The sequence below is a fragment of the Aulonocara stuartgranti genome (genome assembly GCF_965226115.1).
Source record: "Aulonocara stuartgranti genome assembly, chromosome: 6".
In the NCBI taxonomy this organism is placed as follows: domain Eukaryota; kingdom Metazoa; phylum Chordata; class Actinopteri; order Cichliformes; family Cichlidae; genus Aulonocara; species Aulonocara stuartgranti.
Genome location: NC_138944.1, coordinates 2,518,934 through 2,533,554, shown reverse-complemented (window position 1 = coordinate 2,533,554; position 14,621 = coordinate 2,518,934). Strand labels below are relative to the sequence as shown.

Genomic DNA, 14,621 nt, shown 5'->3' with positions numbered 1-14,621 from the left:
ATGTTATCTACTGCCCAAGACAGCACAGCTCCCAGGATTACAGTGACACAGAAACCCAGATTTGGCATCTGGTCAGGATACCTCCTCAGCACCTCCTTTGGTAGGTCTTCCCAGGGTAGACCCAGAGAAAAACTTTTGTCTGGAATACCCTGTTTATCCTGCAATCACAATTTGACTTTGTGGAAGCGGAAGATTGTGGATTATTCAACAGGATACAGCGGATCTACTTCACCACCGGGTGGAGAGGGAAGGATTGTTGCCAGTGTCTGGTATCAGACACCCACCCTGACATCCCCAAAGGCCCAGTGTCCGTGCCCTGATGGGTCTGGGCTGTGTGAGCCATTCAACATTATAGCATTATATTATATTATAGTCGAATAGCATGTCTGCTATTAGTGTTCACAGACATCATGCGATCTTTAGCATTTGAGGCAACCATCACCAGCATTCTGGAAAACTGACAGCAGAATAACCGTGTTCATGGTCTAATATTGTCCCTAACAGCTGTTCTGCTTCACAAGAGTGACACAGAAAGAGAGACAGAGATACAAATAGTGCTGCAGAGCTACAAAGACTCACAAAAAGTGTTGACCTTTATCACAAGCCCATAAATGGACACACAAAACACTTTCCCAAGCATGACTTTTCAGAAAAGAACAGAGTTTTCACTTGACGGTGTTCGTAGTGTGCATAATGTTCAATGCCAGAGTGTCTGAGTTGGATATTTCTGCAATTTCTGCTCAGTTAAGTTTATAGAATGACTGCAGTCGTTTTAATAGAAATGCTGACAACTACTATTAGATGGTGTAAATGTAAGACTCAGGATTCTGGTATCTAAAGAAGATTCTAGATAACAAAGTTTTAATTGAGTTTTTGTGGGGCAGTGTTCACTGTTTTCAGCTGTTTTACATTAAATGTAACCAGAGATGTTTAAACAGTTCCTCCAAGTCAAAAATGCCCTCTAACCAATCAGCATGTATTCATTAATTACAGAGAACAATTGGATAAATGCTTTGAGGCTGCAGTTTCTAGCCATGTCAAAAACGCATTTTTAATGGGTCAATAACTGTTTCTGTTATTTTTTCAAGCCATTAGCTTTTAACAGTTTATGCAGTACAAGCAAGAATGGGGGCAGCGCCGTGTGGCAATCACTCTTCATTCTAGAGCCTTTGATGTTTTTATGTTTTCCCTCTGGCCTGGGGTGGACAACGTAGCAGGTAAAGGCAAAGCACATCAATTATCAAGCAGAAAAATCACTATTTGAGTAACAAAGCAGTGGACAAATGATAGCCATGGGCGTGTCTTGCAATGGCGAAGAGGCAGTGGAGAGGGAGATAAAGTGAATGGGATGACAAAGGAGGCAATAGCCTGTGGGGGAAAAAAAGAAAAAAAATCAGTGCGCTTGGACCATGTTGACTCGCACAGCAATCTGTCCTTAGTTTAAAAATCTGGAGGATCATCTGATATACTGCAAATTCATCACGGATACAAAAATTAAATCGGGATGGTAAACAGGAAGAGAGGTGAGATCCTCAGAGAGGACAGGCTGCAGGGAAGTCGGCTCAATTTGGTTTGATATGAAGATTTCACAATGCAATATTTTGCAAGTTCATTTCAAGAAATACTATTTGAAGAAGATAAACTCCAGAGGGACTCTGAAAGTTATTATCTTGCTACACTTTCACTTCTTTTTCAGTTTTTGACGTGAAACGCTTTAGTTTAAATGTAAAGCAGATAATCTCTACTGACATTTCAGGGTTTTGGAAATGATTTTGTGTTTGTAGCTTAAACAATATTTAAGACATGCAGACACCCAGATGTTGCCCTTGAATTATTAAAACAATAAAAACAACTCTTTAACTACTGTTGCCTTTCTCTCTAAGCATGAACATTGTTGTAGTAAAACTTTCAACTAAATGTTAACCTCTCTTTCTTAGCTTAGCATGTTAGCATGACACCTAGAATGGCTGGTGGGAAGCTCACATGTTTTTCCAGGTATGTTCTCCAGGTTGTTCCAACAAATGAACATTTTGTTCTGATGACAGCACCTAGATTAAAACCAAGTGAATTGTGACCTAATAATCTATCTGAACCTAAAGAAATTGCTGGCAGTTCAGGAAGAAGCAGAAAAATTTTCATAAGCAGTCGGATTCATCTTTCTGGAACCACCAATGTCATATCAGTCAGGAATTGACTGGGTGTCGCACCATGAGCCCATTTCAGGGATAGATGATGCTTTTTCTTACCAGAATCTATTAAAAAGGATATGAAAGAAGTAAATACAAACTTTTTCCAATTCTTGTTGAAACTAAGCAAAAAGGAATATGATGAAATGTAATCAAAGAAAAATAATTAACCAGAAATGTAGATTTACTGTCGACTGCCATTTCTCTCTATCGACTTTACATTATCCTTTCCCAACATTGTCTAAAGTTTGTCCATGGACCATCCCAGGTGCACAGGTCAGGGAGAGGAAAAATACTCCTAAAAAACAAATAATAAATAAAATGAAATACCAAAAGATATAATTCCATTCTTGTTGATAAACATCTGAGATTTCAAGCCTTGTGTTGCTGTGAAAATGAAGGTCAGGTGATCACCGACATCAGTGGGACTCCTCCTCTGGAGATGAAGATGGTACTACCTTTCATTATTATTAATATTTCAAAGGTTTTCTTCACTCATAAAGCTTCATATGCATTCCAGTCATTTGAAAGTAAGTTAATTGTCAACATCACAACTGACAGCAGATTCAAATGACGAGAGTATCACATCAGAGTGGATGGTTTACCACGCTTCAGATGGATAAAAAAGAAAATCAGCGCCTCTGGGGAAGCAATAAAGAGACAATAGCTTGATAGCTTGCATTAACCTTCGAGGGAAGCTATGGAGGAGGATGAACACTGTAAACTATATGAGTCTGAGCAGAGAAACGTTAAGGGAATATGAAAGGGAGGTGGCTAAGGAAAGACAGAGTGGACTGAAATAACCTTGATTGCTGAACGCACGTTCAGGAACAGCAGAAGCGCTGGAAATGAAATGAGCCTATAGGCGAAGAGTGCAAAATCATGACATGATACATTCGGCAGTGGTGCACCTCCGTTAAATGGACCTTGACTTTAATTGCGATTTGTTCTCTTCCTCATCTCCTATTTTATTGTTTGGGAGTTGTTTACTATGTTGAAATGCCATCAGTTGTGGACTGGCCTGTGTCTCCACCAAGACTCCTCAGCCATAACAAAATGGAGGAAAAATAACCCTTCCTGTCACCACTTGGACAATATGTTTGTCTGGAAATGAACTTTGTGTCAGATGCAAACACATAAACAGATCTACAGCCCTTTCACATAAACAAGTACCTGATATGAAAGTCTGACGGCGTAATACGAAAAGATGAAAAGTGGCAATTCAGACACTAGTGTAATATAACGGAAAAAAGAAAAACACATATAGCAACTGTCGCTCTACTTTTTCATATGGATTTCACTTCAAGAAGAACTGCATGGTTATGTATTGTAATCTTAGTTCTATGATTGATGACACAGCCCTCTAATGTGTACTATGGCACTGAAACTCAGCATGTGATAAACCGAGTGCACCAGAGTTCTTGGTGTGAAAGTAGAGTAATTATCCTTCTCCACAACACAAATGGCCCATTTCACTGAGAAAAAAAAAACTGAATCAATTTATTATTATGAATCCAGACTTTTGATTCTGCATGTCATGCCTCAATAAAAGCTACCCGTAGGCCCAGACTACAGGAAAGACAGGCGGTTGAGCTGTGAACACAGTGCAGTCAAGTGTAGGTGGTAACTGTGATGTAAAGGAGGACAAAAGCATTTGAAGCAGACACTTGAAATGACTCACAATGAGGGAGAAGTAACGGAGAAAAAAATCACCTGCGGGCCACTTGTGCTCCCACATTTCTTCCACTGTTTGCACAGGTCTAAATCACACAGTATCAGCATGCCTTAGGACTGATTGTTTTTCTTCAACAGTGGCTTAAAGGTGACCTTCTCAAGACATGTAGTTAAAACCACAAATAATATTCAAAGGTAAAGGTAATCTGAGGCAATGCATCTCTTTACTGCTGCTTAACAGAACATTAAAATTAGTTAATTAAGAAATTTGTTTTCAAACCACAAATTTGTTTAAAATCCTGTTCAGAGTACTTTTACTTCACAACAACACTTGCTTTTATACTGCAAGCTAAACAATGTCTGAGGCAGAACTTGGCAACAATGAAAAGGAAGAACCTCCCTTTAACAGGAAGTGACCTCCACCAGAGCCAGACTCAGGTCGGGGCAGCCGTCCGTGAGCAGACGATTTGATTTAAGACAACTTAAAAAATTGTATTGCCAACATCTTTCACCAACATACCTGTCATTCTGTGTTTAAAACACCACCACAACAACATTATTTTTGTATTTAGTTATTAATTTTGCTAACTATTAATATTCATTATTACTGCTTATTAATAGTTCCTTAATAATAATAATAATAATAATAATAATAATAATAATAATAATAATAATAACTTTATTTATAAAGTGCTTTCAAACAAAGTGCTGAAAAGTTATTCGAAGATAAAAGATTAAAAAATAAATACATCCAGTACAGAAAAAACAGTATAAGTTAAAACTGATAGTAATTTAAAAACTAACGGACATAGGATAGGGTGAACAAGTGGGTCTTAAGCTTAGCTTTAAAAACCTCCACAGAGCATGCCTGCCTAATATGTTGAGGGAGGTTGTTCCACAAAAAAGTGGCACAAAAAGAAAAAGCACGTTCCCCAATAGTCTTTTTTTCTGGCCTTAGGAACTTTTAGAAATCCAGAATCCTGAGACCGAAGAGCACGGGAAGGAACATAGATGTGCAAAAAGTCAGTCCCTGCAATTTATGACAATTTATCTCCCAGTATTGGACAACTTCCTTACTGGAAGCCCCTTCCTGATCACTTGTAGTTGCAGCTGCAATTTCAATGCAGGCCTCAGACATGACCAGATTAAAAACATCAACAGCTTCTGAGGAAGGAAGATATGAACATAACTTTTACTGTTTTTGCATGGAGGAAAAAGAAGACCGCGTACAAACTGTTCTCCCAAAAAAGCAACCACTGCTGCTAACACAGTATTAGCTGTTTGACAGCATGCTAACATGAAGCTAATCGCGCAGTAGCCACACTGATGTCTGTTGACCTGCGACTAACAGGTAACACAGCCCTGTTTCTACCACAGAATCACTGTGGAGATGTTAAATGTTCTTATTTCTAACTTTGCAGTTTGCTTTGTATTGAAACTGAAACAGCATAACAAAAACTTGTGTGTGTCCTCATTAAGACAGGAATGTGTATCTGTGTGTGGGACTGTAGCCTCGGGTTTGTAGTTTTAACTGGTGACTATTTGACATTGCATCTCAGGGACAGACATCATAGTAATACATAAAAATAAAAACAAGGTTGAAGTTTAGGCTCACAGGGTCACTTTATTCGACTGTTTTAGATTGCTGAGAAAAAAGGGAGGAACAATTAATCCAACTGAGTAGCAAGAAAAAGGTAAAATTGAAATATGAACTTTTCAAAGATTCTAAAAAGCTGAGAGCCTAAACTTGAGACATCCACACCGTTTCTCACATGCTGAAATGGTTTAATCATGAGTGAATTAACACCAGCATCAACAGAGCTCTATTTAACTTTGGTAATTAGTGAAGTGCACAAGCTTTCAATAGCTTGAGAAGACATCAATAACTTCAGTGATTTATTTAAGAGGGAGTCAAGTTGGAATAAATAACACAAGTCTGTCCGCAGGATCGTTAATATCAGTTCAGCCTTAACTGCTTTAGTGGAGTCTTGTTATTGCTAATAAACAACATGATGAAGAAAAGCTAAAATCACTTTTAAGGCAAATTACTTGAAGCGAAGCGGCACGAAATTCACAGCGAACGCTAAAACAATCAGCTCGCAAACACAGGTCTGACTCTGGGGTTATCCGGGTTACACACGAGCTCCCCTTGAACCACTTTAAACGTTCCTCCAAAGGCTCCCACCTGCAGCTCCAAATGCTCGATACGCTGTTAAGATGGCTAAGAGCACAGCAAAAAAATGCAGCACTCTATTCATAAGCTGTGGATGGGGAGATGAGTAGCACTTAGCAGTGATGGGTGAGCTTCCCACACACACTCGCACACCTCCTACGATCAAGTGCGCACACACAAACACACATTAGCCACAGTGACAGGTATCGTCACTCCTTGGTCTCCTAGGCTTGAAGTTCATTTTCTGACTTTAAAATTAAGAAATCGGCGCTCGTGAAGGCGTCTCGGGAGAGAAGGAAAGCAGAGTCGTCTTCACACCTGTCTGATGATGAATCACGGGGTGGCCGAGGGCGTTCTCTCGCTGCACCAGTGAGCCCAGAGTATTGGACCGCAAAGGGGTATATGAAATAATTGAGAAATAGCAGGATGAGACGGAAAGTAGGAGTAAAGAAAAAACGATGGAATGGAAAGAATCTCAAGATGGAGAAATGGAAGGATGGAAGGGAAGGAAGAGAGAAGGAAGCAGAGAGAAAATGAAAATCACTCACTTGGAGCAGAGCCTTCTTAATTACTCTCCCCACATCCTGTCTCCACTCGGGTATGTCAGGGTTGAACTCGTCCAGATTAGGGGAGAAAGATAAAAGTAGAGATTTGAAGAATTCTGTCGAGGAGAGTCAGGGGAGAATCAGCCATTAATTCACTCCCATCTGAAGGCATTATTCTCAGTGAGCTGTGCCAACTGTCATTTTGCTCAAGTCGAGTTTCAGGTAGTTAACACTTGATGAAAAGAAGAGGCTTTCTCATATCCCCCGCACTTCCCTTTGGCTAAATGTACCAGATGCACTTCTAGATAATTAGAAAATGTCACAGCTTTACGCCAACCCATTCTCTGGTAATAAATCATTGCATTTTACAGATACTTGCTGCTGGATCACTTCATTTTAAATGAAGACATATTCTTTAGAGGTTCCAGCAGTAATGTGATATATTTTAGTCAAGTAGGAGCTGTTTTACATCTTATACAGGGTAAAAATAAAAGAAAACAGTAAAATTGGAGGACTTAAATAAAAAGTATTTAACTGCCTCCCATTAAACTGCAGTTATGTGTTGTTACCAGCTCCGGGAACACAGTTAACAAATACTGACCTTTGACTGCTATAGTCTTAGTGTCCTGCAAGATGGTGTTGCTGGCAGCCACCTGAACAGTTATGGTGTGCATTCCCTCACTCTGAAAGGTGTGCGAGATGCTTCCATCCAAAGTTATCACCGGCTGCAAGCACAGTTTTTAAGTTACAGGTAAACATAATAATGTCCCAATTTCTTTCCAAGTTCAACGTGTAACATTGGTGAAACTGCACACCTTGGCACCAAAATCCCTCATGAGGAGGAACATGAAGTAGTATGTTATAAAAACTGTAACAGGTACTCATTTATAAGTATACACAGTGAGAGTTTAGGCCCTACCAAACAAAAGATGACTGAAATTATAGTGATAGTTTCGGTAGTAGCTTAAAAGTGTTGTTTCTGCTTTAAAAAACAAAACAAAAAAGCAGATCCAAACAGAATCAGTGAAATACATATACTCTAACAATTCCAGCAATTGTTACCATGGCCACATCACAACAGATGTGGAAGAGGAATCTGGTCTTTAAGTCTAACGTCATCAGCCGCTTCCGGGTCCAAACTCCGCTTCAGGTCCCAAAGTCAAATGAACACTGCAGCATCACTGAGAGTTAAAAACTGTCTAAATTCTTTAATAAAATGATCAGTGTGGCTGCTTTACCAGGTGTAACTATAAAGTTTAACATGCAGGCATCAATGAAAACAGGATTTATTAAGTTTAATGGAGTTTGAAGTTAGCAGGGAGTTAGCTCGCTAGTTTCCACCTAAACATGATATACCATGTCCTGACTGATGGATTCTTGAACAATGAAAACGTACAGCTCTGCTAGCACTTCCAACATAAAAGGAGACCGACAACTAAACAGCAGTGGTGTTTGTAGGGTTACTGAAGTTGGGCTAGCTGGTATATAATGATGTGCTACGTGATTGCTAGCTATACAGCTATGTTAGCATAACATAAACACAGTGAAGCTGAAGGATGAACGCTAACTTTTTTCCACTCGATAAAAGTTAACGTGAGGGTTCCTGATGGTTAGAGACAAATGCAATTGCAGGATGCTGTAAACGAACCAAACTTCAGTCAGGAGAACAACTGAGATAACCCATCCACAATACGAGGTTAGTCATTAATATACTGCTGCAAGTGCTGGGCTGTTACATCGTAAGGTTTTAAAAACTGAGCTTTACAATGAAGAGTGGTAGTAAAACTAATAATAAACAGAAATACCTAAAGTTGTGTCGTGGTATAAAACTGGGGATAGACACCACTTCACAAATTACAGGCCTGTTTCTTTACTTCCACAATTCTCCAAAATCCTAGAAAACCTGTTTAATAAACGATTAGACAAATTCTTAGATAAACATAAATTACTCTCTGACAGTCAATATGGATTCCGATCAAAAAGATCAACATCACTGGCATTAATCGAATCAATTGAAGATATTATAAATGCTATAGATCAGAAACAATATGCAGCTGGACTATTTTTGGATCTTAAAAAAGCATTCGACACAATCAATCATGACATATTAATTAATAAACTGGAACGATATGGGATCAGGGGGGTTGTACTGCACTGGGTGAAAAACTATTTAAGTGACAGGAAACAATTTGTGAAGCTGAGTGTCCATTCCTCATCATGCTTGGACATTACTTGTGGTGTTCCACAGGGCTCTGTACTGGGTCCAAAATGTATTATTTATATAAATGATGTTTACAAGGCATCTGATGTATTAAAAATTAGTATTATTTGCAGACAACACAAATATTTTTTGTTCTAGTGGGAATCTAAAGGAGCTGCTGGATACAATTACTTCAGAAATGTGCAAAATTGAAAAATAGTTTAACAGGAACAAACTATCGCTAAATCTAAGTAAAACTAAAATAGTCTTATTTAGGAATTCCCTTAGAAATGCAAGTGCGAATTCATATAGATGGTGTGGAAATTGAAAGAGTACTTGAATATAAGTTTCTTGGTCTGATTATAGGAAAAAAATATTACTGGAAGTCACATATAAATCATATAGATAACAAAATTGGAAGAAGTGTTTCAATCTTGAGTAAAGTCAAACACATTCTCTATTGTTCCCTGATTGCACCGTATTTGAATTACTGTGCAGAGGTTTGGGGCAATACTTACAAACGTCTGCTATCATCAATCTTTATATTACAAAAAAGGGCCATAAGGATAATCCATGAAACTGGTTACAGAGATCATACAAATCCACTACTCTTAAAATCAAAAATTCTAAAATTCACAGATCTGGTTCATTTTCTCACTGCATAAATTATGTATAAAGCAATAAATAACCTGCTTCCTGACAATATTCTAAAACTGTTTTCTAAAAGAGAACGGGGATACAATTTGAGGGGGGAATTAAATTTAAAACATCCTCGTATCCGTACAACATTAAAAGGTTTTTGCATCTCTGTGTGTGGAGTGAAGCTGTGGAACAGACTAAGTAAAGATATGAAGCAAAGTCCAAGCATGGCGCAGTTTAAACAGCAGTCTAAGGATATGGTTTTTGCAGGGTACAAGGACGAGGTAGAAATTTGATAGGCTGTTCTTGTCCAATATTTTCATGTGTGTGTGGGTGCACGTGTATTTTGGGTGTATATATCTGTAGGTTGTGTATCCTTTGAGGTGTAACTGGGGTTTTTGAAAATGAGTATATGTGTGTATGTGTATACATGTATATATGGATAGATAGAAAGATAGATATACATATAATTATTTATTTATTTTAAATACATGTAACATATAATGTAATTGTAAGGAGGATTTCTGTATTCTGTTGATTACTAGATAGTGGAAAAGGGGGTGGGATTAAATAAGCTTATGCTTCTTCCTGCTCCTTTTTGAACATGAAAGTTATTTGTGGTTGCTCATTTTCCTTTTGTTTTGCTTTGTTTGTTTGTCTGGTTTTAATTCTATGTTGTTGTACTTTTTCAACATGTTCAAAATAAAGATTCAATCAACCAAACTCAGAGAGGCCGACAGTGATCACTGACTGTTTTTAGGTTCTTGTTCAGATTAAATAGAACAAGATACAAAACATTAAAACCTGTTAGAAACACAACAGCCTCAATAAACACAGAGTAGTTTGGACCCGGAAGCAGGGTTCATCATCATCACCTAACAACCGGACAAACGTGTGAGTCTTGGTTCTGATTCATTATCATAGTAATTTCTATAATACAAGCATCAAACCTGAGGTCCTACACAAGTTTATTAGCTCTGTATTAAGCCTGTCAATCTGCCCTGTCCAATCAAAAATGACACTAATTGGCTTTTTAATACATAATGAGTGTAAAAATGTGATGCCGAGAGATCCTGACCAAGCATCACTATGTGATTAAGACACGAGACGACCTTTCAGCTAATGTTAACCTGAGCGAGCTCTAAGCACACGAGACATGTTCTATCACTTTTGAGGACTTGGCTCTGGATCTCTCTTTTGTTGCTTTGTTCTTCTTAAACATTAAAAACACTTCTCAAGCACAGATAAGAGCATTTATATTAAGCAGTCTACTAACAGCAGCACTTACTATACAGCTTAAAAAAATAACAACTAAAATCTAAATCGCAAGCCACAGAAATTTCAATGAAAATGTCTTTAATGAGTCTTTCTTTGCAGACGTTACCTCAGTATTGTTTCCTAACCACCAGAAGTAAGTGACTGTGCGTGAGTGGCTGGGTAAGACCACCGCTGTGATGTTCACTTCCTTGTTTCTTATGACCACAAAGGGAGCAAGAAGCTGGACATGCTCCACTGGACCTAAGAAAGAAACAGGACAGACGGGTTGATATCGTACACGGATTCAGTTAATGAGGCAGACTTCAGATCGTGCTTCTCACTCAAATACAAAAAAGGCAGTTGGCGGTACATGGGGTGCGAAGCTTGTTCAGTGCACTCGGGTTTCCTCCCACAGTTCAAAGATCTGCACCTGAGGTGAATACATCTGTCTCTGTTTCTCTACATGTCTGGTGCAGTTTGGGTAAAGACACACTCCCATCCCAGCCCCCCAAACTCTGGACAGAATAAGTGGGTTAAGAAAAATGGATAAATGCAAACACTGTGAAAAGAAATATCATATAAACTCATAGTGAGGAACTCTCAAGGTGCAGCCGAGTGTCCGTTACTACGACGTGATGGATGAAAATCCTCTAAAATGTAACACCTTTACTTCTGTAACCATGTTGATGCAACTCAATCCAACATTACTGAGAAAGTTTATCTTTATGAGGACAGTTAAACAGTCGGGGACTTTTTATGTCACTCGAAAGAAGATAATTGTCACATCTATCAGTGTGACAATCAAATGATGTAACAGCTTCTAAGTAATAGAAGCCCCCCCTGCAGTTTATTGCCTAATTCTATACTGCAATCACTGCGATGCATGTCAGACAGACCTTCCCAATTAGGCTGTGCGAGTCTGCTGGCAGGTGTAATGAGACTGCCTAATAGGTGAGACATATATGGCGGCCTGTTATAACCATGCACACACTGCGATGGCAGAAGATGAAACACTGTATGTTCGTGTGATCTTGTTCTCATTCATATTCATATTTATTTCTTCATCCGAGTTGTGACGGTACATTTCTTAATAATGACTATTCTAAGTTGGGCGCATGTTTGTTTTAAATTATTCCAGCCTTGTATTTTGGAGAGAAAATAATCAGCAAATGGAAGAGTTTTCTTTCTGCCTGCTGTGCTGTGTTTTTAAACAGTTGACAGAAGTAATTGCTTTCTCTGTGGCAAAACAAGGGTTTTAAATAGAGTTTGCATTTCTGCACATTATGGTTTGATAAACTGATAAGTTGAATTAAACAGTTCTATTTTTTTTGTTCTTTATTATCTCCACACCACAAAATCCACTTTATGCACTTCTTTATAATCATCTAACAGAAAATTCAGTTTTATTTATATGGAACAACAACAGACATCTCGAGGCACTTTATATTATAAGCTAAGGAGCATCACAGACAGAACTCTAATGATCCAAAGATGCCCAGTTGGATAACACTCATTTATATTTATGTACACTATAAATTATTATAGTGAAGGTCCACCTGGGTCTATTCCAGAAAGCAGGTTAAACTAACTTTGAGACTGATATTCATGTGAACTATGACATCAACACAGTAAACATTTATACTAACGATTTAACGAAGGCTTGACTCGCCGCAGTCGTCCTCTCAATGAGAGCGACTCAGTAAAGATCACCGTCTTAGCGCTGCGATAGGAAGAAGCGCCCCGGTGACAAAATGATTGCTGAGGTTTCTCTGCAAAATGCCTCATCTTTTCCAGCTGTTCCATTCATCTTCTCCTGTGTAATGTCCGTCCTCCTGCACTGGAAAGGCTGCCTGAGCATTTGAACCCGGCTGAGCGTGCCAAATTACCAAGACTGGGAGGTACGTGACAAACTGGAACCCCACCAAAGTGGACCATGTGCTAGCACTTGTAATGTAAGTTTTGCTCTTTGCAATTGCCCGTAACGAATTTCCCAGAGGAATCCACCTGAGAGATTAATAAAGTTTTATCTAATCTCTAATCTACAAAGCATAAAGGCAAACTTTTGAAAACGTCAAAACCACACTTTGTGACTTTTCTTAATTAGCTTAAATCTTAAAAAGATCTGTGGAGTGATTTGGAGGAGGATATACCAAATTTAACCTGTAGCTGCACACACTGCCTGCTTCCATCAAGCTGCGTGACTATTAAGAGACGCAACTGACATGTTTACTTGGATAGTTTGGACTTTTCTTACTGCATTTTACATTTCTGACCAATTGTCACAGTGTGAAGCAGTCAGAGTTCAACAAAACTGCAGCTGAGCCAGAAAAGTGAATGTCTTTAAATACAAACCCCGCCTTTTATTCTTTAAGAAACAGGAGTGGACGTTTGCTGGTTTCTTTTAATAAGTTAACACTATTTATATATTTTCAGTGCTAGTACTCATTCATCTGACCTGAATTTTCCATGAAGGAATAAGCTCTACTCCCAATGTCTCATGTCATCAACTCTGAGATATTTATTCTGGTGTAACGTGACAGGAGCAAACTTCAGGTGACAGCTACTGTCTGTGAAAATGTAGCTGAAACATATAGCAGGCAAACAGATAGTTTAGCTATTTTTTGCACATATGTAACATTATTGTTTGACAGAAAAAAGAACCATTTCACTCTGATACTAGTGCTGACGAGCAAAAAACTCCCAAAAATGTTGACACCATCATGAATTTTTTGACATAATACCTTCTGGGTAATACTGCAAACCTCCCCACTAAGAACCTAATGGGACCTGACAGGGGTCTGGGATGGTTTACACTAATCGTAGAGATGAAGTTTGCTGCCATGGACAAATGTAATACACTGTTTTTATGGAAAAACTCCAACGAAAGGTTTGTGTAGTGCTCATTTCTCCGAGGCTTCTATTAGCGCTCATCCTGTTTAAGCAGAACTAATCTTTATCCCCAACTTCAGATGCTGCGTGTGTGTGTGTGTGTGTGTGTGTGTGTGTGTGTGTGTGTGTGTGTGTGTGTACTGTATCTTTGTATGAATGGGAGAAGGTGAGAGAATCGTTTGGTATTAAATATGCTCAGCTGAGAAATCTTTTTGGCGTTTCTCCCTGAAAGCATCACCTACACTGTGAAATAAATCCAGCTGAAATTGTTCCTGTCAGAAATATATACATACAGCGCAGGCTGGCTGACTTTTAATTTAGGAGGTTAAATTAAAATTGACTGAAAACATGTAGTATTTAGAATGTTGGACTGTTTGTAAGTCATTAAAATGTAAAAAAAAATAATAAAGATATTGTTGGAAAAAAAAATTGACTGAAAAAAATCAGCAAAAATAACAGAGACAATTCAACACTTACAGAAAGCAGCTTGAATAATTTCCATGGAAAGTTAAAGTGATACACTGTTTTGTTGCTGTCTGAACAGAAGCTAGAAGGCATGACGATCCAGTAATTTGTTATTTGTGCTGCTGCGTAAAACCTGCTCCACTTTAAAAGTAATCCATTGTTGTGATGCCGTATCCTCAGATAACTGCCTATTAGCTGCAGTGGCCTTAAAGGCTCACTTCTCTGTTTGTTCCTCACAGTAAAACCTTGCATAAGCAAGTTTATTATGACCTTTTTCCCAAAACTTGTTTATCACAGCTGCTGTATTACAAACCCTGTATAGGTGAGCACAGTTCACTTGAAATGAGTTTAGCGTGGATCAACAGTGTGGTTGCCGTTCAGGTGAACGAATATACCACCTGGAGCTAAGTACCGTGAAATCCACATCTGAAAAAACATTTTACTGCTGATCAAAAAAATGCATTAAGTGACTTAATTTCATTTGATGTTTTTTTTATTGCTGATGTCCAAAAGGACTGCATCTGACCATCCATCTAAAGGCTTTCTCTCATTTATTTGAAGACAGGAAGCAGCGACTTTCTACAAAAATCCCT

The 14,621-nt window shown here is 38.5% G+C and overlaps 1 protein-coding gene across 11 annotated transcripts in view; it reads right to left on the bottom strand.

The window, feature by feature from the left end:
• The window catches only part of sorcs3a (sortilin related VPS10 domain containing receptor 3a), a 248,206-nt gene that overhangs the window by 14,328 nt on the left and 219,257 nt on the right, over positions 1-14,621 (bottom strand). For all 11 annotated transcript variants that reach the window (XM_082537937.1, XM_082537940.1, XM_082537942.1 and 8 more), the window contains 3 exons: positions 10,802-10,935; positions 7,180-7,303; positions 6,582-6,694 (listed from right to left, as the gene is read on the bottom strand). In XM_082537937.1, the coding sequence (XP_082394063.1) occupies positions 6,582-6,694; positions 7,180-7,303; positions 10,802-10,935 (371 nt within the window). The remainder of the gene's footprint in view (positions 1-6,581; positions 6,695-7,179; positions 7,304-10,801; positions 10,936-14,621) is intronic.